The sequence below is a fragment of the Etheostoma spectabile genome, unplaced genomic scaffold (genome assembly GCF_008692095.1).
Source record: "Etheostoma spectabile isolate EspeVRDwgs_2016 unplaced genomic scaffold, UIUC_Espe_1.0 scaffold00008208, whole genome shotgun sequence".
Classification (NCBI taxonomy): Eukaryota; Metazoa; Chordata; class Actinopteri; order Perciformes; family Percidae; genus Etheostoma; species Etheostoma spectabile.
The window spans coordinates 3,248-28,628 of record NW_022603567.1 but is presented as its reverse complement, the minus strand read 5'-3'; the positions used below and the strand labels follow the sequence as shown (position 1 = coordinate 28,628).

General features: G+C 44.0%; 1 protein-coding gene across 3 annotated transcripts; it reads right to left on the bottom strand.

The window, feature by feature from the left end:
* Positions 1–5,669: 5,669 nt before the first annotated feature.
* On the bottom strand, positions 5,670–24,547 carry LOC116678805 (NLR family CARD domain-containing protein 3-like). 3 transcript variants are annotated; one of them, XM_032508523.1, is made up of 5 exons: positions 24,464–24,547; positions 10,095–10,389; positions 7,656–9,483; positions 7,365–7,569; positions 5,670–5,866 (listed from the first exon to the last, which is right to left on the bottom strand). In XM_032508523.1, exons 2-4 carry the CDS (start codon positions 10,219–10,221, stop codon positions 7,377–7,379), a joined length of 2,148 nt encoding a protein of 715 aa, XP_032364414.1. In that variant the 5' UTR covers positions 10,222–10,389; positions 24,464–24,547; the 3' UTR covers positions 5,670–5,866; positions 7,365–7,376. The 3 variants fall into 3 exon arrangements, 1 of the variants encoding a protein (XP_032364414.1); XR_004329398.1 differs by lacking the exons at positions 5,670–5,866; positions 7,656–9,483; positions 10,095–10,389; positions 24,464–24,547 and adding an exon at positions 22,209–22,318 and having other exon boundaries at positions 7,517–7,569; XR_004329399.1 differs by lacking the exons at positions 5,670–5,866; positions 7,365–7,569; positions 7,656–9,483; positions 10,095–10,389; positions 24,464–24,547 and adding exons at positions 22,109–22,123; positions 22,209–22,318.
* Positions 24,548–25,381: the final 834 nt, after the last annotated feature.

Genomic DNA, 25,381 nt, shown 5'->3' with positions numbered 1-25,381 from the left:
AGCAGCCTGACAGACTGGAAACACACAGAACAACACACAGGAAGCCTCTGTCAACACGTGGAGCCATGTGCTAGTTCCTTCTTTGTTTGTTGTCCAGGTACATTTTAGTCCAGACTTAGAATAATCTTTAAAAACATCTGGCGTATTTAATTATTCAACGAAAAAAGCAAATTATAAATTGAGAAAAATTCTCATAGACCCTGGGTCTAGAAAATATTATATAATTAACAACTACTGCTGAAGTTTATCGTATAAAGAGACACAAAGCAACACGTCAGCTGTTTATCAACTACAGTTAGTCAGAGTTTAAATGGTCATCAGTTGAACGGGTTAATGAATCCTGACCTGAGAGTGTCCAGAGTGCAGTGTGGACTCTTCAGTCCATCAGAGATCCGCTTCCCTCCTGAATCCTGCAGGTTGTTGTTACTCAGGTCCAGCTCTCTCAGACTAGAGGACTGGGAGCTGAGAACTGAGGACAGAGCTTCACAGCTTCTCTCTGACAGGTTACAGCTACTCAGCCTGGAGAGACAACAGGAAGTTATTTATTATTAACTCCTGTTATAAAAAGATAGCAGAGCATTTATTGATGAATAAATCCCACGTACAGAGCTTTTTTGGAGGGACAGTAATGAAGGAGACAGATAACATTTGTGTTTGTATGTGAAGTCTGGACGTTTGGTGATAGAGAATATGAAATCCATTTTAAACAAATAAAACTCTTGCTATGTTATTCTAAACAACTCGAAACATGATAATTAATCATAACTGAATTAGGCAATATTACACAAGAGGCAAACCCTCTTGTGTAATATTGCCTAATTCAATTTAATTCATTTAACGTTATTATTGGGACGACAGTGATGCGGCTAGGACCAAGGCGCTGAGGTTTGTAAACACGATTTAAGTAATAATATGACGTTAAATCAACCCTCTCGTGTAATAAAGCGCTTATACAACAATGGTTACCAACTAAATTAAAGTTATAATCAAACTAGATTCATACGTACCCCCGGATAGCTGAGTTGGTAGAGCGGGCACACATGTATATATATATATATATATATATATATATATATATATATATATATATATATATATATCTATCAGCTAGAATTCTGTCCCTCAAAGATCTGTTAGTCTGTCTTCAAAATGTCCCCCCCCACACTCCATTTATTATCCTAAATTAGATGCACCTGTGTGAGGACGTTAGCTGCATAAAGACACCTGTCCCCCCATACAATCAGTACGAATCCAACTACTAACATGGCCAAGACCAAAGCGCTGTCCAAAGACACTAGAGACTAAATTGTCCACCTCCACAAGGCTGGACAGGACTACGGGGACATGTCCAAGCAGCTTGGTGAAGACAGGTCCACTGTTGGAGCAATCATTAGAAAATGGAAGAAGCTAAACATGACCGTCAGTCTCCCTCGGACTGGGGCTCCATGCAGGATCTCACCTCGGGGGTCTCCATGATCCTAAGAAAGGTGAGAAACCAGACCAGAACTACACGGGAGGAGCTGGTCCAGGACCTGGAAAGAGCTGGGACCACCGTTTCCAAGGTTACTGTTGGTAATACACTAAGACGTCATGGTTTGAAATCATGCATGGCCCTGAAGGTTCCCCTGCTTAAACCAGACCAGGTCCAGGCCCGTCTTAAGTCTGCAAACGACCATTTGGAGGATCCAGAGGAGTCATGGGAGGAAGTCATGTGGTCTGATGAGACCAGAATAGAACTTTTTGGTCCTGATTCCACTAACCGTGTTTGGAGGAAGAAGAATGATGAGGACCATCCCAAGACCACCATCCCTACTGTGAAGTATGGGGGGGTAGCATCATGCTTTGGGGTTTTTTTTCTGCACATGGGACAGGGGGACTGCACTGTATTAAGGAGAGGAGGACCGGGGCCATGTATTGCAAGATTTTGGGGAACCAATCAGATTGTCTGGTCAGATTTACTTGTTGTATAATCAGGAATAAACAAACAGTAATCACAGTCAAATAATAATAAAATATAAATGATTTCTGGATGTCAGCCACAGTTCATATTTCATTCTTTATGAAGTGATTCTAAATCAGAATAAAACATTTTGGAAACATTAATTATTCTTGAATATTTCCAAAGTATTTTATAATTCTGTGTTTTTCGATTTGATTATTGTTGTTGGTCTGACCTGAGAGTCTCCAGAGTGCAGTGTGGACTCTTCAGTCCGTCAGAGATCAGCTTCCCTCCTGAATCCTGCAGGTTGTTGTTACTCAGGTCCAGCTCTCTCAGACTAGAGGACTGGGAGCTGAGAACTGAGGACAGAGCTTCACAGCTTCTCTCTGACAGGTTACAGCCACTCAGCCTGGAGAGACAACAGTAAGTTATTTATTATTAACTCCTATTATAAAAAACTCCTGTTATTAAAAGATAGCAGAGTATTTATTAATGAATAAATCCCATGTACAGAGCTTTTTTGGAGGAACAGTAATGAAGGAGATGGATAACATTTGTGTTTTTATGTGAAGTCTGGACTTTTGGTGATAGAGATAAAATTAATTTTAAATAGATGTTAAAACTCTTGCTATGTTATTCTAAACAACTCAAAAAATTATAATTAATCATGACTGAATTAAGTAATATCACACAAGATATATATAAAAAAAATCCCCTTCTCACCCCTTGTGGGGTGGTATGTGTCATCCTCAAGCTCGGGTACTCTACCAGAGGCCTGGGGGTCTGAGGGTTCAGTATCTTAGCTGTTCCTAGGACTGCACTCTTCTGGACAGAGACCTCTGATGTTTCACCTGGAATCTGCTGGAGCCACTCTCCCAGTTTGGGGGTCACAGCCCCCAGTGCTCCGATTACCACTGGCACCACTGTTGATCTTACTTTCCACATCTTTTCTAGCTCCTCTTTCAGCCCTTGGTATTTCTCAAGCTTCTCGTGTTCCTTCTTCTTGATGTTGCTGTCGCTTGGGATTGCCACTTCTATCACTACTGCCTTCTTCTGCTGTTTGTTGATCAACACCATGTCTGGTTGGTTAGCCATCACCAGTTTGTCAGTCTGGATCTTGAAGTCCCACCGGATCTTAGCTCGGTCATTCTCGACTACCTTAGGAGGTGTCTTCCATTTTGACCTTGGGACTTCCAGCCCATACTCGTGGCAGATGTTCCTGTACACTATGACAGCTACCTGGTGATGGCGTTCCATGTACCACTTCCTGCCTGCATCTTACACCCTGCTGTTATGTGCTGTACTGTCTCAGGGGCATCCTTGCACAGTCTGCACCTGGGGTCCTGCCTGGTGTGGTAGACCCCGGCCTCTATTGATCTTGTACTGAGTGCCTGTTCTTGTGCTGCCATGATTAGTGCCTCTGTGCTGTCCTTCAGTCCAGCCTTTTCCAGCCACTGGTAGGATTTCTTGATAACAGCCACTTCTTCTATTTGTCTGTGGTACACGCCGTGCAGCAGCTTCTCCCTCCATGACGGTTCTTCCTCTACCTTGTCCTCACCTTCGGGTTTCTGCTGCCTGAGGTATTCACTTAGCCCTTCATCTTTGGGGGCCATCTTCCTGATGTACTCCTGGATCTTCGTCGTCTCATCCTGGACAGTGGTCTTGATACTCACTAGCCCTCGGCCCCCCTCGCTACGCTTGGTGTACAGTCTCAGGGTGCTGGATTTGGGGTGAAACCCTCCATGCATTGTGAGGAGCTTTCTGGTCTTGATGTCAGTAGCCTCTATCTCCTCCTTGGGCCAGTTTATTACACCAGCGGGGTATCTGATGACTGGCAGGGCGTACGTGTTGATGGCTCGGATCTGGTTTCTCCCGTTCAGCTGACTTTTCAGGACCTGCCTCACTCTTTGTAGGTATTTGGCAGTTGCGGTCTTCCTTGCTGCCTCTTCATGGTTTCCGTTAGCCTGTGGTACCCCAAGGTATTTGTAACTATCCTGAACATGTGCAATGTGGCCTTCTGGTAGTTCAATCCCCTCAGTTCTGATCATCTTCCCTCTTTTTGATACCATGCGACCACACTTGTCCAGTCCAAACGACATTACCATGCCGTTGCTGTAGATCTTGGTGGTGTGGATAAGTGAGTCGATGTCTCGCTCATTTCTGGCGTACAGCTTGATGTCACCCATGTAGAGGAGGTGACTAATGATTTTTCCGCTTCGGAATCGGTATCCGTAGCCAGTCTTTGTGATGATCTGGCTGAGGGGGTTCAGGCCTATGCAGAACAGCAGCGGGGATAGTGCATCGCCTTGGTATATGCCGCACTTGATGGTGACTTGTGCAGTTGGCTTTGAGTTGGCTTCCAGACTTGTTTTCCACAGCCTCACTGAGTTCTTGATGAAGGCTATTAGTGTCCTGTTGACCTTGTACATCTCCAAGCATTCCAGTATCCATGTATGTGGCATTGAGTTGTAGGCTTTCTTGTAGTCAATCCAGGCGGTGCACAGATTGGTCTGCCTGGTCTTGCAGCCCCGAGTGACTGCTCTATCCACCAGTAGCTGGTGCTTGGCTCCTCTGGTGTTACTGCCTATTCCCTTCTGGGCCCTGTGTATGTATTGAGCCATGTGCCTATTCATCTTAGCCGCTATGATGCCTGACAGGTGCTTCCATGTTGTGTAGAGGCAGGTTATTGGCCGGTAGTTGGATGGGATTGTTCCCTTCTGGGGATCCTTCATGATCAGCATTGTCCGTCCTTGGGTTAACCATTCTGGGTGGGTCCCATCCATCAGCAGTTGGTTCATTTGTACTGCCAGGCGTTCATGGAGTGCAGTTAGTTTCTTCAGCCAGTAGGTGTGGATCATGTCAGGGCCTGGTGCTGTCCAGCTCTTCATACCTGCCACTCTTTCTTGGATGTCTGCCGTTGTAATGGTTACTGGTTCTTGTTCTGGGAGCTGTGATCTGTTCTTAGATCCACTAGCTACTGAGCATCTGTGTTGTGGGATGCCTCTTTCTCCCATATGTTCTTCCAGTACTGTTCAGGTGGATCTGCTCTTATGTTATTACCCTGCCACTGAGAGTCCACTTTGGATGATTCGGTGGAGAACATACGGTTTATTCTCCTGGCTTCTGCTTCTCCCTTGTATCTCTTGAGGCGGGTGGCCAGAGTGGTGAGTCTTTGTTTGGCAGTCTCTAGAGCCTCAGGTATTGACAGCTTGTGGTATTTCTTAGGTAACCCCTTCCTTGCACCTTTCTGTAGTTCTGAGAGCTGACTAACCTCTCTTTGTGTTGCCTTGATCTTGGCCTCTAACCTTCTCCTCCATGGGGGGGTAAAGCTCTTTGTGGCTTGTGGTGTTTATCTTATAGCCAAGCATCTCTAGGATCACTGTTGCTGTGGCGTACGTGTGGCGTTATGGCTTTAGTAGGGGTAGTATGTAGTGCTGCGTTCACATCTTCTAGCAGACTTTCAGAGGGTACTTTGTCACATAGCCTTGGCAGTCTTGGTCGTTGTACTGGGGGGTCCAGCTTGGCTATGATCTTCAATTGTAGGTCAGTTGCCCTTATGTTGAGTGGTTCTACGTAAGGGCTTATTGGGGCTTGGGACCATGGACTATATATATATATATACATATATTATATATATAGATGTATACATATCTTTTGTATGGTCCAAAAAGCTGATGTAATCCAAAAAGCTGATGTAATCCAAACAGCTGATGTGGTCCAAACAGCTGATGCTGATTTGAGTATGTTCTAAATGTCTAGTTGACCAATCAGATTGTCTGGTCAGATTTACTTGATGTATAATCAGGAATAAACAAAGGTCCAGTATTCAAAGTCGGATAATAATAAAATATGAATTATTTCTGGATGTCAGCCACAGTTCATATTTCATTCTTTATGAAGTGATTCTAAATCTGAATAAAACACTTTGGAAACATTAATTATTCTTGAATATTTCCAAAGTATTTTTCAGTTGTGTGTTTTTTAAAGATTATTGTTGTTGGTCTGACCTGAGAGTGTCCAGAGTGCAGTGTGGACTCTTCAGTCCATCAGAGATCAGCTTCCCTCCTGAATCCTGCAGGTTGTTGTTACTCAGGTCCAGCTCTCTCAGACTAGAGGACTGGGAGCTGAGAACTGAGGACAGAGCTTCACAGCTTCTCTCTGACAGGTTACAGCCACTCAGCCTGGAGAGACAACAGGAAGTTATTTATTATTAACTCCTGTTATTAAAAGATAGCAGAGTATTTATTGATGAATAAATCCCACGTACAGAGCTTTGTTGGAGGAACAGTAATAAAGGAGATGGATAACATTTGTGTTTTTATGTGAAGTCTGGACGTTTGGTGATAGAGAATATGAAATCCATTTTAAACAGATGTTAAAACACTTGCTATGTTGTTCTAAACAACGAAACTCGAAAAATGATAATTAATCATGAATTAATTAAGTAATATTACACAAGAGGGTTTGATTTAAAGATTGTTGGGACGACAGTGATGCAGCGCTGGTGCTGAGGTTCGTAAACATGACTTAAGTGATAATATGACGTTAAATCAACCCTCTCGTGTAATAAAGCGCTTATACAACAACGGTTACCAACTAAATTAAAGTCATTATAAAAATGGATTCATAAAGACGCCCGCATAGCTCAGTTGGTAGAGCGGGCGCCCATGTATATATATATATCTATATATAAATGTACACTCCTCCTCACAGAGGGCCCGCATTCGACACCAACTTGTGTCCCTTTGCTGCATGTCATGCCCCCCCCCCCCCCTCTCTCCCCCTTTCATTTCTTCAACTGTCCTGTCAATAAAGGCCTATAAATGCCCCAAAAAATATTACAAACAGCTTAATTCATGCTGTGGGGCTATACACTCTCAAAATAAAGAAAAACACAGGATTTGTAGTCCCTCCATGTTAAACGTTAGCCAGCCAGTCATCTTATGCTAACGTTAGCATTGTAACATAGAGATCGTGGTATTTTCCCAAACGTAATAACTACGGCACATATAAACACCAAACTGCTCAACTAACTTAATCTGGTTATAACTAAAATATCTACTGGACAAGACATAGTTTCATTGATAGATTTAACTTCTATAGATTTAGCTACTATATGTCCACAAATGTCATAATTGACGTGTCAGTTGCACAGCTGATGTGGTCTAACAGCTGATGTGGTCCAAACAGCTGATGCTGATTTGAGTATGTTCTAAATGTCTAGTTGACCAATCAGATTGTCCGGTCAGATTTACTTGTATGAACAAACGTCCAGTAATCAAAGTCAGATAATATTAAAAAATAAATTATTTCTGGATGTCAGCCACAGTTCATATTTCATTCTTTATTAAATGATTGTAAATCTGAATAAAATACTTTGGAAACATTAATAATTCTTGAATATTTCCAAAGTATTTTTCCTTTATTTTTTCAAAGATTATTGTTGTTGGTCTGACCTGAGATGGTCCAGAGTGCAGTGTGGACTCTTCAGTCCATCAGAGATCAGCTTCCCTCCTGAATCCTGCAGGTTGTTGTTACTCAGGTCCAGCTCTCTCAGACTAGAGGACTGGGAGCTGAGAACTGAGGACAGAGCTTCACAGCTTCTCTCTGACAGGTTACAGCCACTCAGCCTGGAGAGACAACAGGAAGTTATTCATTATTAACTCCTGTTATAAAAAGATAGCAGAGCATTTATTGATGAATAAATCCCACATACAGAGCTTTTTTGGAGGCTTTGACCACTGGCAGCAGCCTCAGAAGAGCCTCCTCTGAAGCAGAGTATTTCTTCAGGTCAAACACGTCCAGATCTTCTTCTGATGACAGTAAGATGAAGACCAGAGCTGACCACTCAGCAGGAGACAGTTTATATCTGGAGAGACGTCCTGATCTCAGGTACCGCTGGATCTGCTCCACTAGAGAACGATCATTCAGTTCATTCAGACAGTGAAACAGATTGATGCTTCTCTCTGCAGACAGATCCTTACTGATCTTCTTCTTGATGTACTCCAATGTTTCCTGATTGGTCTCTGAGCTACTTCCTCTCTGTGTCAGCAGACCTCGTAGGAGATTCTGATTGGTCTGCAGAGAAAGACCCAGCAGGAAGCGTAGGAACAAGTCCAGGTGTCCATTTGGACTCTGTAAGGCCTTGTCCACAGCCCTCTTGTAGAACTTTTTTGATGATTTTGGTTTTCTCTGGTGGGGATGTTTTAGTCTGTCTCTGAAGACTTTAGAAAGCTTGGATGTTTTTTGTTCTTCTGCCAGCAGGTTGACTCCAGAGTTGGTGAAGGTCAGATGGACATGAAGAGCAGCCAGAAACTCCTGAACACTCAGATGGACGAAGCTGAACACCTTGTCCTGGTACAGTCCACTCTCCTCTTTAAAGACCTGTGTGAACACTCCTGAGACCACTGAGGCTGCTGTGACATCGATGCCACACTCTGTCAGGTCTGATTCATAGAAGATCAGGTTGCCTTTCTGCAGCTGCTCAAAAGCCAGTTTTCCCAGAGACTCTATCATCTTCCTGCTCTCTGGACTCCAGGTTTGATCTGTCTCAGCTCCTCCATCATACTTGACATTCTTCTGTTTGGACTGAACCACCAGGAAGTGGATGTACATCTCAGTCAGGGTCTTGGGCAGCTCTCCTCCCTCTCTGGTCTTCAACACCTTCTCCAGAACTGTAGCAGTGATCCAGCAGAAGACTGGGATGTGGCACATGATGTGGAGGCTTCGTGATCTCTTGATGTGGGAGATGATTCTGCTGGCCTGCTCCTCATCTCTGAATCTCTTCCTGAAGTACTTCTCCTTCTGAGGGTCAGTGAACCCTCTGACCTCTGTCACCATGTCAACACACTCAGCAGGCATCTGATTGGCTGCTGCAGGTCGTGTGGTTATCCAGAGGCGAGCAGAGGGAAGCAAGTTCCCCCTGATGAGGTTTGTCAGCAGCACACCCACTGAGGTGGACTCTGTAACATCAGTCAGGATCTCAGTATTGAGGAAGTCCAGAGGAGGTCGACACTCATCCAGACCGTCAAAGATGAAGAGAACCAGGACCTCTTCAAACCTGCTGAGTCCTGCTTCTTTTGTTTCACTAAAGAAGTAATCAACAAGTTCCACCAAGCTGAACTTTCTCTCTTTCAGCACATTCAGCTCTCTGAAGGTGAATGGGAATGTGAACTGGATGTCCTGGTTGGCTTTGCCTTCAGCCCAGTCCAGAGTGAACTTCTGTGTTAAGACTGTTTTCCCGATGCCAGCCACTCCCTTTGTCATCACTGCTCTGATTGGTTCATCTCTTCCAGGTGGGGTTTTAAAGATGTCTTCTTGTCTTATTGTTGGTTCTGGTGTGTCTGGTTTCCAGGATGCTGTTTCAATCTGTCTGACCTCATGTTCATCATTGACCCCTGCAGCCCCTCCCTTCAGGAGGTAGATCTCTGTGAACATCTGATCCAGAACAGTTTGGTCTCCTTCTTTAGCAATCCCCTCAAACACACGCTGGAACTTCCTGTCTAGCTTAGATTTGAGTTTTTGCTGACACGCAGCACGAATCTCTGAATGAATAAAACAATGATGTCAATGAGGGTTTATTCTGGTGAATGTGAGTGTGCACATTTCTGTATTCATCAAATCTATTCACAAAAACAACTGATATGTTGGGTGTCTCAGTCCAAAAGTATAGAAGTAACAAGAGGCCAAACTCTAGAGAAGGTTGTGTGGGTTCAGTCCAAGATGGCGGAGCTGCAGCTCGGTCATGGGTGCGTTCTGTTGAGTTTCTCCTCTTGTTACTGCTATACTGAGTCTCAGTCAGACGTCTATGAACTCCTCATTGTCTAATAAACCAGAAGGTACATGACTTAATAACAGAGGGAATTAATATTGCCCAAGCAGTATCTTCCAGTGACATCAGAGTGTGCCGACTCTAACCAGCAGTTACCAAAACAGTCTGACTGGGTTTCATCATGTTTTGATGTCAGAGACCCTTTAAATGTAGTTCCTCTGGTGGAGGATTGGGAGCTTGTTCTCTTCTTGTCAACACAACATATGTATCTTTGTAGATAAGAAGGAGACATAGGTAACACAGCTAATGGTTGTTGAAGACTGGGATATACAAGTTTGATCTTTGTTACATCCATTTTTTAAATTTATAATGAATATGACTTACCTGCACCTTCTGGGGTGTTGACTTCTCCATGACACGGTAACTTCTCCGCCAGATCATTTTGATCGAGCTCCTTTAAAACTATTCTGGTTACATCAATAATCTTTGTACTGTAGGTCTGGAACATCATATCCACTGTTTCATGCCTGTTGGCATTCTCCAGTTTACACTTTGGGATTGCTGGGAAGTCGTTGAGGGCTCCTTCCTGCTGCAGTACCACTTAAATTTATCAAAGTCCTCAGATCCCAAGTCTTCTAAAGTTCTTAAGACGACTAGTTTATCCTTTCCATCTTTGTACCTGTAAAGAGCCAGAACATACCAAAAAGAAACCTGCCACTTAACAGAAATGTTTTGGATATTTAATTACAGACCGTTTTGTAGATTATGTTATGATGATAATTCAAGATTCATTCATTCATTACATAATGGTAATTATTGAACCAAAGTAAGGGTTCTGCATTCATTAATTTGACAGCAGTGTTTTATCTGAGAGGCTCAGGCAGTAGATGACATGATTGGATCATCTTCTCACCTTTCAGACAGGAGCTTCTCAGGTATTGGTCATTACTGAGCTCGTCATCTAAATCTACGTCTCAAGGTTCTGGTCTGAGTCCGATGCTGTTAGCTTCATACACTCAGCTCTGGTTTCTCTAGGTCAAATAAAAAGTCATTTACCAGATACCGCCACAGAATCAGACTTGACTTTAGTGTCATTGTAAGTAGAACAAACATGTGAGCTACACTGTGGTGCAACATAAAAACATCAAATAATAACTGATGTGTTCATTTCCTCCTGTCTTAACTACTGCAGTTCTCTGTTGCTCTGCTTTAGTAAGACCTCCCTGAGTTACTTGTAAGGGGTCCAAATGCTGACACCAAACCTTGGACCCAGTCCTTTAAAAGGTCTCATGTTACTGGCCCTGCTCGACTCAGGCCTACTCATCACAGTCACCATGGGAACAGTTGCCATGCTGTGGTGGTGTGAAGCACTTGACACCAACTGGAATTCTAGGGAGGGGTGGGAACTGAAGTGAGGGGGCGTGAGCCAGCCACCGGAGAGCAAAGATGGCAAGTGGTTGTACCCAGAGAACTCACCAGGGAAGATCCTGAGGTGCATCATGGGACCCCCATAAGAGAAAGACCCTGAGATGGCTCAGACCGTCTATAGGGGCCAGAGAAATGCCATGTTTCTCAAAGGCTGACAACAAGGACTCATGTTGAACTGGCTTGTCAGGCTGCTCACCTGTTAAAGTCCCATCCAGATGAGCACAGAGAGACGTGGTCCTCCGTCTACAGACGCTGACAGACGCTGCTGCTGTCTGTGTTCATCACTTCCTCCACCTTTAAATCCTGAACCAGAACTGGGCGTGTGAGGTGCAGCAGAGGGCGGTCGGAGCTGGAGATCTGCCAGTCAGAAGCAGCTGGAGACCCTGCAGACCTCCACAGAGTCCAACCTGCAGGAATCTGCAGCCCCACAAGGAGAAGAAGAAGAAGCACAACAACAGGTTCATTATTAAATGATGAAGGAACAACAGTCTAGAGAATCATGACAGCATACTAAAACCTAGAGTGGCCCAGAAACTGGCAGACCTTCACAGAGTCCAACCTGCAGGACACTGCAGCCCCAAAAGAAGAAGAAGAAGAAGAAGAAGAAGAAGAAGAAGCACAACAACAGGTGTATTATTAAATAAAGGAGGAAAAACAGTCTAGAAACTAAGACCTCCAGTGGCCCAGCCGGGTCGACACAGATGTGCACGCTCACTTCTCTTGTTGCTCATTTCCTTATATTTGTGTTGTGGCTTTTGCATTTCTCTTGACCCGTCTGGGCCACCGTACAATCTGCATCACCAGGGAGAGGTGGCATGAAACTACCAACAGATATCTGACATCCATCTCCAGTCTGTCAAATAACCTGAGATCCCAACGCTCTGACCCCCATGTCTCCAGGGACAGATGTCCACCGACCAGGCTCAAAGATTACAATCAGGTTTGTAATTTTTAAATGTTTCAACAAATTATTAAGTTTTAATCAGTTCTACTTATTTAACGTAGTCTAATCAGTTCAATTGTATGCTTGCCCTTGCTTACTTTTGCAATAAATACATAATCACTGCATTTAAAGTACAAGTAGTGGACATTGGATGTATTTCCTTCTTAAGGTGGTAATTAAAAAGGTAAAGTGTGTTTAAAATCTTTAAAGGTTCTTTTAGGTTGCTACAGCCAACAATCTTAACTAATCCTTAGGGCCTACTTTCCTGGCCCCTAAAGTCTACCCTAGCAACTTAGATGTGAAACGTAGAATGATTCTGGGCTGTTGGTCATCTGACGAGGGAACATGGCGTTCAGTCCGCTGTCAGCTGCAGCGTTGTTGTGGTTTTTGGGTCTTATTGTCTTTATCATATTATTTTCATCACGCTGGTTCATTAAACCTTTTTGTTCATTCGTCATTGGACCCTTGCCTCCATCTTCAGAGATTCAACAAACACGCAGTTGGTTCATTCTAAAAACCCACAGAACCCAACAGAGAAGATCCTGAGGTGCATCATGGGACCCCCAGAGTTAAGAGAAAGACATTGAGATAGCTCAGACCGTCTACTGGGCCCAGAGCAGGAGGGATGTTAAAGACTACTGCTGATGAAACCTGTATGGACCACAAAGGCCTCCAAAAGTTAGTCCTATGTTACTTCAGTCCTGTGTGTGGTCCCCCATGGACCAGGTGGCTATTGATCTGATGGGTCCAGTACCAGCACAGGGAACCAGTGTGTGCCAACCAGCATTAACTAGAACTGGAGCCGGTCTAGGAACCACATCCCCATTGCACCCCTTGTCATGGCTAGGCCTGAACATGTCAGACAGCTGCAGACGGCCTCCAGCTCCAGAGGTCACCTCGCTGCTGAAAAGCCCCCCCCCCCAATGTAGTAGCAGGATGGTGGTCAAGGAAAAGTGGGGGCACGAGGAAGTCCTCAACCAATCAGAGAGCTCCTCTGGTGGATCATGGAGTTAGAAGGTTGCCCAGGTAACAGCAACTGCTGGCTCGCTTTATAAATACATTAGACTTTTTAAAATCATCTTAACCCTTGTGTTGTCCTTTTTTCAACATGTGAAATTATCAACACAGTATTATTTTTTTACCACCTTACTAGTTTTACTACGTTTTGGAGACATGGCCAATAGTCCTCATTTATATAGAAATATACCTGATATTTGAGTTAACAAAGCAGAAATTATGAATTATTTTGACTAATAGTGAAAATCAGAGGAGCGTGTGTTGAGTAGAAGCTGATTTGAAATAATTATAATTTACAGCAGAAATCCAATGAAAGTGATTAACTGTATTTGCTGTGAGCGTTGCATGGACTCCATCCTTTTTGTGGTATTTGGTTAAAAAGAATTCCATATTTCTGATATAGACGTTGGTAAAAGGGTCAAATGTGACCCGAGGACAACAGGAGGGTTAAAGTCTTTCTGTCCTCTCACATGTTTGGGACGTCTTTGCGTCTCACTGCTGAGGCTCCAGAAAGACATCTGCAGTTTGAGTGACAACATGACCGCTGCATGACAGCTGTGTTGATTCTACTGGAGGCCGATCTGTTTCATCAAGAGGCGTTTGAGACAGTGGAGACTGACACAATTATGGTTACACACACAGACACACAAACACAAGTATGTTTACGCTCACTCACACACTCCCCCCTCCCCCCATTATAATGAAGCTGTTTCTTACCTCCTTTAGAAATGAGGTGACCCTCTCTCTGAAACTCGTGTTGTTTCTCTGCAGCTTTGTGCTCTGAAACTAAAGAACAGCTTGAGTTGACGAGTAGAACGTTCCAGACAGACGAGTTCAGAGACCTTCAGCTGGAGATCCACTCCGAGAGAAAGAACTGAGACACGGACTCTGGAGAGTAAAAGGAATCTAGAAACAGGAACCAAGAGGAACCGCCCAGAGAGGATCAGCATTAGCACAGGTTGGAGACACTACCTTATTTGATCATTGCGTTGTGTGTGTGTGTGTTTCCTCTTTGCTACATCGGGGTAAAAGAACGTTTACAGGAAGAGAAACATAAATAGATTTGTGTATATTTGCACTTTAACATTGTTGGTTTTAATATGCAGCAGAATCACATTTTAGACATTTGCTCCTGAAAGTGATGCAAAACAATGATGGAAATAAAGTGTTTGACGCTCAAATTTCTACAAAAAATACTTAGACCCCCCCAATGTGGAAACTAGGCCCTGAGATGCTTTTTTTGTTAAGTTAATGAGATTAGATAATACTTTATTCATCCCACAGTGGGGAAATTGTGACGGTTAGCTGAGGATAGGACCCAAAATGCAGAGACGAGAACAGCAGGCAGGCAGGCAGGCGAGGGCAAGCAGGGGTTTAATGAAAACAGGCTGGGTTCCAAAAAAAACACAGGGACACAAAAGGCAGCGGGCAAAAGATCAAAAAGGACAAGAGGAAAACAAAAACATGAACGGGAGGAAAGAAACTGGACTGAAGCAACATGAAAAAAGGGAGACGAGAGAGGGAGTAGAGAGGAGAGGAGACGAGAGACGAAACGATATGAGGGAAGGGCACGAGAAAAGACACAAGAACAGGGCACAAAAAGAGGGCACAAGAGAGGAGACAAGACAGTGGACGAGAAAGGACAGAGGGGAGACGATAGAGCAAGGGAGGAAAGGGCACGAAGAGACAGCACGAGGGAAGACACAAGGGCAAGGCACAAGGAAAGGTAACAAGGGCGCAGGGAAAGGAACGAGAAAGGGCACGAGGGAGGACACAAGGGAAGCAAGAAAGACATTGGGGACAAGAAACAAGAGAGGGACGCAAGAAAGGGAACCAGGAGACGTGAGAGGATGCACGAGAGAGCCCACCAAAAGCTGCACGAGGGAGCCCGAGCAGGGGCGCACGAGAGAGCTCACCAAAAGGGCACACAAGGGAGCCCAAGAGTAAGCCCGCGGAGGAGCACACGAGCCGGGACACATGAGAGAGACCAAGAGCTGGGAAGAGGGAGAACCGCATGCTGGCTCAGGGGAGATGGTCCGAGCCAACTCCCGGTGAGGGCTGGTCCGCGCCGGGTCCTGGGGACTGGTCTGCTCTGGCTCCGAAAGAGGACCGTTCTCCCTGTCCACCTCCTCCCAATGCACCAACATCTGGTGCCACGCCTCATGCAAAAGGTCGAAGCGGCAGGCCAAGGAGTCAGCCCCAAAAAGGCCACGAGGAAAACAAAAACATGAACGGGAGAAAAGAGACAGGACAACAAACCTGAAAAAAGCTCCAAGGGAAAAACACACCGCAGGAAAGAGAAGGCACGCTGACAGGAACACTCCAACAGGACAACGAATCTGACCAGAGACAAAGGGAACACAGAGGTTAAATACAAGAAGTAACGAGGTAACGGGGAACAGGTGAGACGTCGGGTGAATCACATTAGGGCGGGGCAGGACACTCAGATAGGCCCAAAGCAAAACAAGACAAAATAGGAAACCATCAAAACAAAACAGGAAGCAGAACCGACACTTACTGGGAAAACACGAGACAGAGATAACCACAAAAGACCGGGGAGGAACTGAGACACAGTAGCAGCTACTTACAGTAAAATGCAAAAATAAATATTAAAAAAAATATTAAACTTGTGGTGATGGATCCGTGTCATTGATTTACTGGCTGAAGGTGTTAGGATGAATATTCAACACTACATAGGATCAATAAGGGGTATCAACATAGGATCAATAAGGGGTATCCACATAGGATCAATAAGGGGTATCCACATAGGATCAATAAGGGGTATCAACATAGGATCAATAAGGGATATCCACATAGGATCAATAAGGGGTATCCACATAGGATCAATAAAGGGTATCAACATAGGATCAATAAGGGGTATCAACATAGGATCAATAAGGGGTATCCACATAGGATCAATAAGGGGTATCAACATAGGATCAATAAGGGATATCCACATAGGATCAATAAGGGGTATCAACATAGGATCAATAAGGGGTATCAACATAGGATCAATAAGGGGTATCCACATAGGATCAATAAGGGGTATCAACATAGGATCAATAAGGGATATCCACATAGGATCAATAAGGGGTATCAACATAGGATCAATAAGGGGTATCAACATAGGATCAATAAGGGGTATCCACATAGGATCAATAAGGGGTATCAACATAGGATCAATAAGGGGTATCAACATAGGATCAATAAGGGGTATCCACATAGGATCAATAAAGGGTATCAACATAGGATCAATAAGGGGTATCAACATAGGATCAATAAGGGGTATCCACATAGGATCAATAAGGGGTATCCACATAGGATCAATAAGGGGTATCAACATAGGATCAATAAGGGGTATCCACATAGGATCAATAAGGGGTATCCACATAGGATCAATAAGGGGTATCCACATAGGATCAATAAGGGATATCCACATAGGATCAATAAGGGGTATCAACATAGGATCAATAAGGGGTATCCACATAGGATCAATAAGGGGTATCCACATAGGATCAATAAGGGGTATCAACATAGGATCAATAAGGGGTATCCACATAGGATCAATAAGGGGTATCCACATAGGATCAATAAGGGGTATCCACATAGGATCAATAAGGGGTATCAACATAGGATCAATAAGGGGTATCCACATAGGATCAATAAGGGGTATCAACATAGGATCAATAAGGGGTATCAACATAGGATCAATAAGGGGTATCTACATAGGATCAATAAGGGGTATCCACATAGGATCAATAAGGGATATCCACATAGGATCAATAAGGGGTATCAACATAGGATCAATAAGGGGTATCCACATAGGATCAATAAGGGGTATCAACATAGTATCAATAAGGGGTATCTACACAGGATCAATAAGGGGTATCAACATAGGATCAATAAGGGGTATCACACAGCGCTGAGTCTGCACATCGACTATTAACTTGACTACTGCAACACTTCTGGGCCAAGAAAGGGAAGTGGAGTCCGGCTTCGTGTTGCTTTCAACCAGAGATTGCAAAAGTACTCACTTCCCGTACTCAAGTGGAAATGCTGATTTAACTTCTTTACTCAAGCAAAAGTAACAAAGTACAGGCTTGGAAATTTACTTTAAGTATAAAAGTAAAAGTAGCTGATGAATGACAAATCTACCTGGACCAGACACCTGTTACCAGAGGGCACGCTGAGAAACTACAGTAAACATGAAAAAAGGCTCTTTATTCTTTATTCTTTATTCTTTGTTCTTTATTCTTTGCTCTTTATTCTTTATACGCCATTGGCTACATTTTAAATGCGTCTACCAATAGGCCTAAAATATACATAAACATATATAAAACATATAAAACATATAAAACATATAGCCTGTTTATTGTGACTGTGACTCCAGGTTAATAAGATTCTGACTGAGTAGTAGGATGTGAATTCAACTGTGATTCTGTGAGAAGTCTGTGTATATTTCCATCTAATCAGATTACATTTGGTATTGATGACACAAAATGAATAACTAACTCCAGGGAAATTATTGTAAACTTAGTGAGGACTAGATGAGGACTGGATTTAAAGCTGATTCTGGTTTCCAACTTTGCCCAGGTGCATCTGTTAAAACACAGAAGGAGAAAACTTTTCTCTTTTCTCTTTTTACAATCCAGCATCAGGACAAACACGGGCGTGTGCTGTGGTGTGTGTGTGGTGTGTGTGTGTGTGTGTGTGTGTGTGTGTGTGTGTGTGTGTGTAGTTCTGCAAAGAAATAAATAACATTATATTGTACAGTAAAGGCTACCATACACATGCATAGGAATCATATATGTTGGTATATAATAACAATAAACCCATTATTAATTACATTACAATTACATGTTAATGCAGTGTAACTGTAGCATGTAAACAATGCACCTAAAATACCAACGTGAGCGAGGATGTTCAACAATCGCCGTTATGAATCAACAGCCAGGTGTAACCTAGGTAACAGGTGAAGAACACAAACAACAACATCACTAGCTAACTCTAACTTTGCCAGATCTATAGACCAATAAAATGAACTGACAACAGATTGTAAGTTATGTGACTTACAGTTCTCAAGGACACACAATCTGGACTGATCATCCTCCAGACAGCAATCTAGTAAAATGTAAAAGTACCGATATTCATGTTAAAATGTAAGAAGTAAAAGTAAACAGTCACCAAAAAAATACTTAGTAAAGTAAAAATATCTGAAAAATCTACTTGAGTACAGTAACCAGGGATGTAGGAGGGTTGGCCGGTCTTCCTGGCTACCAACCTCCTGGTCCAGGTACGACCAGGGATGTAGAAGGGTTGGCTGGTCTTCCTGGATACCAACCTCCTGGTCCAGGTAGGACCAGGGATGTAGAAGGGTTGGCAGGTCTTCCTGGCTACCAACCTCCTGGTCCAGGTACGACCAGGGATGTAGAAGGGTTGGCCGGTCTTCCTGACTACCAACCTCCTGGTCCAGGTACGACCAGGGATGTAGAAGGGTTGGCTGGTCTTCCTGGCTACCAACCTCCTGGTCCAGGTAGGACCAGGGATGTAGAAGGGTTGGCCGGTCTTCCTGGCTACCAACCTCCTGGTCCAGGTAGGACCAGGGATGTAGAAGGGTTGGCCGGTCTTCCTGACTACCAACCTCCTGGTCCAGGTACGACCAGGGATGTAGAAGGGTTGGCCGGTCTTCCTGGCTACCAACCTCCTGGTCCAGGTACGACCAGGGATGTAGAAGGGTTGGCCGGTCTTCCTGGCTACCAACCTCCTGGTCCAGGTACACCAGGGATGTAGAAGGGTTGGCCGGTCTTCCTGGCTACCAACCTCCTGGTCCTGGTAGAACCAGGGATGTAGAAGGGTTGGCTGGTCTTCCTGGCCACCAACCTCCTGGTCCAGGTACTACCAGGGATGTAGAAGGGTTGGCCGGTCTTCCTGGCTACCAACCTCCTGGTCCAGGTACGACCAGGGATGTAGAAGGGTTGGCCGGTCTTCCTGACTACCAACCTCCTGGTCCAGGTACGACCAGGGATGTAGAAGGGTTGGCTGGTCTTTCTGGCTACCAACCTCCTGGTCCAGGTACGACCAGGGATGTAGAAGGGTTGGCCGGTCTTCCTGGCTACCAACCTCCTGGTCCAGGTACACCAGGGATGTAGAAGGGTTGGCCGGTCTTCCTGGCTACCAACCTCCTGGTCCTGGTAGAACCAGGGATGTAGAAGGGTTGGCTGGTCTTCCTGGCTACCAACCTCCTGGTCCAGGTACGACCAGGGATGTAGAAGGGTTGGCAGGTCTTCGTACTGGGCTACATACGGACATCCATTGTTTGTTGTCAGCTGGCATAACAGACTATTTGTTTCATTTATTTTGTGTACTTAATCCTTTGAATTGTAACTTTATAGTTCTTATTAGCTCTATATGAATATTTTTTTATTCATATGCATGCACTAATGTTTTTAACCAGAATCCTTTGTTATAGAGTCATGTAAATAAAATAGTTTTTTCATATATGTACAGTGGTGTGAAAAAGTGTTTGCCCCCTTCCTCATTTCCTGTTCCTTTGCATGTTTGTCACACTTAAGTGTTTCGGAACATCAAACCAATTTAAACAATAGTCAAGGACAACACAAGTAAACACAAAATGCAATTTGTAAATGAAGGTGTTTATTATTAAAGGTGAAAAAAAATCCAAACCATCATGGCCCTGTGTGAAAAAGTGATTGCCCCCCTTGTTAAAACATACTATAACTGTGGATGTCCACACCTGAGTTTAATTTCTCTAGCCACACCCAGGCCTGATTATTGCCACACCTGTTCACAATCAAGGCATCACTTAAATAGGAGCTGCTTGACACAGTAAGGTCCACCAGAAGATCCTTAAAAGCTACACATCATGCCGCGACCCAAAGAAATTCAGGAACAATTGAGAAAGAAAGTAATTGAGATCTATCAGTCTGGAAAGGTTATAAAGCCATTTCCAAAGCTTTGGGAATCCAGCGAACCACAGTGAGAGCCATTATCCACAAATGGCGAAGACATGGAACAGTGGGTGAAACCTTCCCAGAGTGGCCGGCCGCCCAAAATGACCCCAAGAGCGCAGCGACGACTCATCCAAGAGGTCACAAAAGACCCCACAACAACGTCCAAATCACTGCAGGCCTCACTTGCCTCAGTTAAGGTCTGCGTTCATGCCTCCACCATCAGGAAAAGACTGGGCAAAAATGGCCTGCATGGCAGAGTTCCAAGGAGAAAACCACTGCTGAGCAAAAAGAACATCAAAGCTCGTCTCAATTTCTCCACACACATCTTGATGATCCCCAAGACTTTTGGGACAACATTCTGTGGACCGATGAGACAAAAGTGGAACTCTTTGGAAGGTGTGTGTCCAAGTATATCTGGGGTAGAAGGAACACTGCATTTCATAAAAAGAACATTATACCAACAGTAAAATATGGTAGTGGTAGTGTGATGGTCTGGGGCTGTTTTGCTGCTTCAGGACTGGAAGACTTGCCGTGATAAAAGGAACTATGAATTCTGCTGTCTACCAAGAGACCCTGAAGGAGAATGTCCAACCATCTGTTCGTGTACTCAAGCTGAAACGAACTTGGGTTCTGCAGCAGGACAATGATCCTAAAACACACCAGCAAGTCCACCACCGAATGGCTGAAGAAAAACAAAATGAAGACTTTGAATGGCCTAGCCAAAGTCTGACCTGAATCCTATTGAGATGTTGTGGTATGACCTTAAAAAGGCCGTTCATGCTTGAAACCCTCTAATGTAACTGAATTAGGACAATTCTGCAAAGATGAGTGGGCCAAAATTCCTCCAGGACGCTGTAAAAGCCTCATTGCACGTTATTGCAAACGCTTGGTTGCAGTTGTTGCTGCTAAGGGTGGCCCAACAGTTATTAGGTTTAGGGGGGCAATCACTTTTTCACACAGGGCCATGATGGTTGGATTTTTTTTCACCTTTAATAACAAACACCTTCATTTACAAATTGCATTTGTGTTTACTGTGTTGTCCTTGACTATTGTTTAAATTGGTTTGATGTTCCGAAACACTTAAGTGTGACAAACATGCAAGAACAGGAAATGAGGAAGGGGCAAACACTTTTTCACACCACTGTAATACATAAATTACACAAATACATTCATAACCGAAATAATAAAATATGTAACAAAATAAATTTTACAAATTTGTAAAATGTAAATGGATTGTATTTATTTATTTTATAAATCGCTTTTCTAGTCTTAATGACTTCTCATTTTACATAGTTTTACATAATATAGGAACCATTCACCATCCACACTCCGATGGGGCATCGGAGGCAACTCAGGGTCCAGTGTCTTGCCCAAGGACACTTCGGGGCTGTAGGGCCAGGGATTGAACCCCCAACCTTCAGATTGGCAGGAAACCTTATTTTTATTGTTTAAGTTTTCACCAACACGCCATATTTTTTAAATGAATTTTTGCATGGAAAAAATGAAATTCTTAAGCTGCTGGTTTTGTTTGTAACTTTATTACATTCATTTCATCAACACAACATATCTCTCAAACTGACATTTATACATGTATCTAATCATATGAGTTTAAATTCTGATATTTCTAAACAAGTTGTATATCACTACTCAAGAATGAACCAGGTATCAACGTCATATGATATTAAAACAAAGAATTTCTAGATCCCAGCCACAGTTCACATTGCATGCTTTATGGCGTATGATTATAAATAAAAACAAAATACTTAGGAATCATTCAAAGATTCTCTGAAATTAGTCCTGACATGAGAAGGGCTGTTTAAATAAAAGGAAGCTTAAAGTTTTAAAAAATATCTCAAATTAAAGACAATCGTAAGTGGTCTGACCTGAGAGTCTCCGAGTGCAGTGTGGACTCTTCAGTCCATCAGAGATCAGCTTCCCTCCTGAATCCTGCAGGTTGTTGTTACTCAGGTCCAGCTCTCTCGACTAGAGGACTGGGCGCTGAGAACTGAGGACAGAGCTTCCCAGCTTCTCTCTGACAGGTACAGCCACTCAGCCTGGAGAGACACAGGAAGTTATTTATTATTAACTCCTGTTATTAAAAGATAGCAGAGTATTTATTGATGAATAAATCCCACATACAGAGCTTTCTTGGAGGCTTTGACAACTGGCAGCATCCTCAGAAGAGCCTCCTCTGAAGCAGAGTATTTCTTCAGGTCAAACACGTCCAGATCTTCTTCTGATGACAGTAAGATGAAAAGCCAGAGCGACCACTGAGCAGGAGACAGATTATGTGCGGAGAGACGTCCTGATCTTAGGAACGCTGGATCTGCTCCACTAGAGAACGATCATTCAGTTCATTCAGACAGTTGGAACAGATTGATGCTTCTCTCTGCAGACAGATCCTCATCCATCTTCTTCTTGATGTACTTTACTGTTTCCGATTCGTCTTTGATCTACTTCCTGTCTGTGTCAGCAGACCTCGTAGGAGATTCTGATTGGTCTGCAGAGAAAGACCCAGGAGGAAGCGGAGGAACAGTCCAGGTGTCCATTTGGACTCGTTAAGGCCTTGTCCACAGCACTCTGGTAGAACTCTGTTGATGATGTTTGTTCTTCTGCCAGCAGGTTGACTCCAGAGTGGTCAAGGTCAGATGGACATGAAGAGCAGCCAGAAACTCCTGGACACTCAGATGGACGAAGCAGGAACACCTTGTCCTGGTACAGTCCTCTCTCCTCTTTAAAGATCTGTGTGAACACTCCTGAGACCACTGAGGCTGCTGTGATATCGATGCCACACTCTGTCAGGTCTGATTCATAGAAGATCAGGTTGCCTTTCTGCAGCTGCTCAAAAGCCAGTTTTCCCAGAGACCTGATCATCTTCCTGCTCTCTGGACTCCAGGTTGAATCTGTCTCAGCTCCTCCATCATACTTGACGTTCTTCCGTTTGGCCTGAACAACCAGGAAGTGGATGTACATCTCAGTCATGGTCTTTGGCAGCTCTCCTCCGTCTCTGGTCTTCAACTCGTCCTCCAGAACTGTAGCAGTGATCCAGCAGAAGACTGGGATGTGGCACATGATGTGGAGGCTTCGTGATGTCTTGATGTGGGAGATGATTCTGCTGGCCTGCTCCTCATCTCCTCATCTCTTCCTGAAGTACTGCTCCTTCTGGGCGTCAGTGAACCCTCTGACTTCTGTCACCATGTCAACAACATCAGGGGGATCTGATGGCTGCTGCAGGTCGTGTGGTATCAGAGGCGAGCAGAGGGAAGCAGATTCCCCCTGATGAGGTTTGTCAGCAGCACACCCACTGAGGTGGACTCTGAAACATCAGTCAGGATCTCAGTGTTGGAAGTCCAGAGGAGGTCGACACTCATCCAGACCGTCAAAGATGAGAAGAACCAGGACCTCTTCAAACCTGCAGATTCCTGCTTCTTTGGTTTCACTAAAGAAGTAATCAACAAGTTCCACCAAGCTGAACTTTCTCTCTCAGCACATTCAGCTCTCTGAAGGTGAAGGGAATGTGAACTGGATGTCTGGTTGGCTTTGCCTTCAGCCCAGTCCAGAGTGAACTTCTGTGTTAAGACTGTTTTCCCGATGCCAGCCATCCCGTTGTCATCACGGCTCTGATTGGTTCATCTCTTCCAGGTGGGTTTTAAAGATGTCTTCTTGTCTGATTATTGTTTCTGGTCTGTCTGGTTTCCTGGATGCTGTTTCAATCTGTCTGACCTCATGTTGATCATTGACCCCTGCAGCCCCGCCCTTCATGAGGTAGATCTCTGTGAACATCTGATCCAGAACGGTTTGGTTTCCTGCTTTAGCAATCCCCTCAAACACACGCTGGAACTTCCTGTTTAGCTTAGATTTGAGTTTATGCTTAGAAACTCCTGCTGGACGTCCTGAATGAATACAGAACAAAGAAGATCAGTAGGTGATTTATAAAGAAACAGGAACGTACTCTGACCCTTCTCTGGAGACATTATTAAACGTCCCATTAGTCCAGCAAGTTAAATCTTTAGAGAAATCCTCTTACTGCTCTGCAGACGGTCAGCCAGCTCGTCCTGCTTCATTCTCCTCAGGAAGTGCAGTGTGATCTTCAGAAACGCCTCTCTGCTGCTCCTCTGCTCTTCATCCTCACCCTCCCTCTGACTCTCTGAGCATTCTGGGTAATCTGGTCTCAGAAGCTTCTGGATCTTCTTCAGCTCGTTCTTCACAAAAGTGATGATGTCGTGCTCCAGCAGCTGGAACAGAAGATTATATGAATGACAATCAAACTGAAATCATGGAAGCAGATCAGATCCATGATGGACAGACTGAGGACCCTCTGGTCTGAACAGGGCAGCATGGAGATGATTGGGATCAGAATAGATGTAAAAGTAGTTTTGTGTACATGTACAGACCCGAAAGATGGAGTCCAGGTGGGTTTGATGCTGCTGGGCAGGCTGACCACTGGGACCCTCTGAGCTCTCCTGGTCCAGTCTGTGGAGGAATCAGGAAGAATTAGCTCCCATCATGTCTGTCCACGCAGAGACACACAAGGTAAAGGTCCTGTGACTTAAAGTGTTAGGAGCGGGGAGAAGAGCTTAGATGACTCTTGTCCTGACCCAGGTGACACAGACATTTACTAAGGTTACTGGGAGGAAGGGGATGCACATAAAGTTACCCTGGAAGAAGCACTTTGAGACACACATATCTGAATTGGTCCAGACCAGGTCCAATATCAAACTGAGATCTACAGTTGAAGACCGGTCTTACTGGACAGCTTTCAGATGTGAGAATATAAATATATGCGCAGAAGAAAGATAGAATTTACAGTATAGAGAAAACAGTATAAAAATAACAGTAAACCTTTAGCCATGAAAAAAAAACACTTTAGAATAATTGATCGGTTAAGAACCGTTTCCAGGTAGAGTGTCCAGGTATGTAAGTATGTAGATTATTATTAGTTAATTGCACAGTGAAAGAGTTGCTGATGACAGAGAGATGCTGAAAATAAACTCAGATTTTGGTTGAAACATGACTCAGCAATATTATGATATTATAATATTTAACAGCTGACCTCTTTCCAGCAGAGGGTTGTTGACCTTTAAAGTCAATGAGGCCTTGATGTGACCAGTCACTCTTGAAGGACACACAGCTGGGTCCAGGTTCAGCAGAGTCTGGTCTCTGATGGATCCTGTTACACAGAGAGTAAGACCAACAGGGATGGAAATTCACTTTTTAGTATTCAGACACAAAAACTGCTGCAGATACAAGCAGCAACTAAAACAAGACTAACACAAAGAAGTTCAATGAACTATACAAAAAACTGGGTTCAA

What these genes read in the sequence shown, in the direction of transcription:
- LOC116678805 (XM_032508523.1), bottom strand. Translation starts at nt 10,221, where the DNA reads ATGATGTTCCAGACCTACAGTACAAAGATTATTGATGTAACCAGAATA. An exon ending in CAACACCCCAGAAGGTGCAG is followed by an intron (nt 9,484 to 10,094) that starts GTAAGTCATATT and finishes TTATTCATTCAG; the next exon opens with AGATTCGTGCTGCGTGTCAG. An exon ending in AAAGCCTCCAAAAAAGCTCT is followed by an intron (nt 7,570 to 7,655) that starts GTATGTGGGATT and finishes TTGTCTCTCCAG; the next exon opens with GCTGAGTGGCTGTAACCTGT.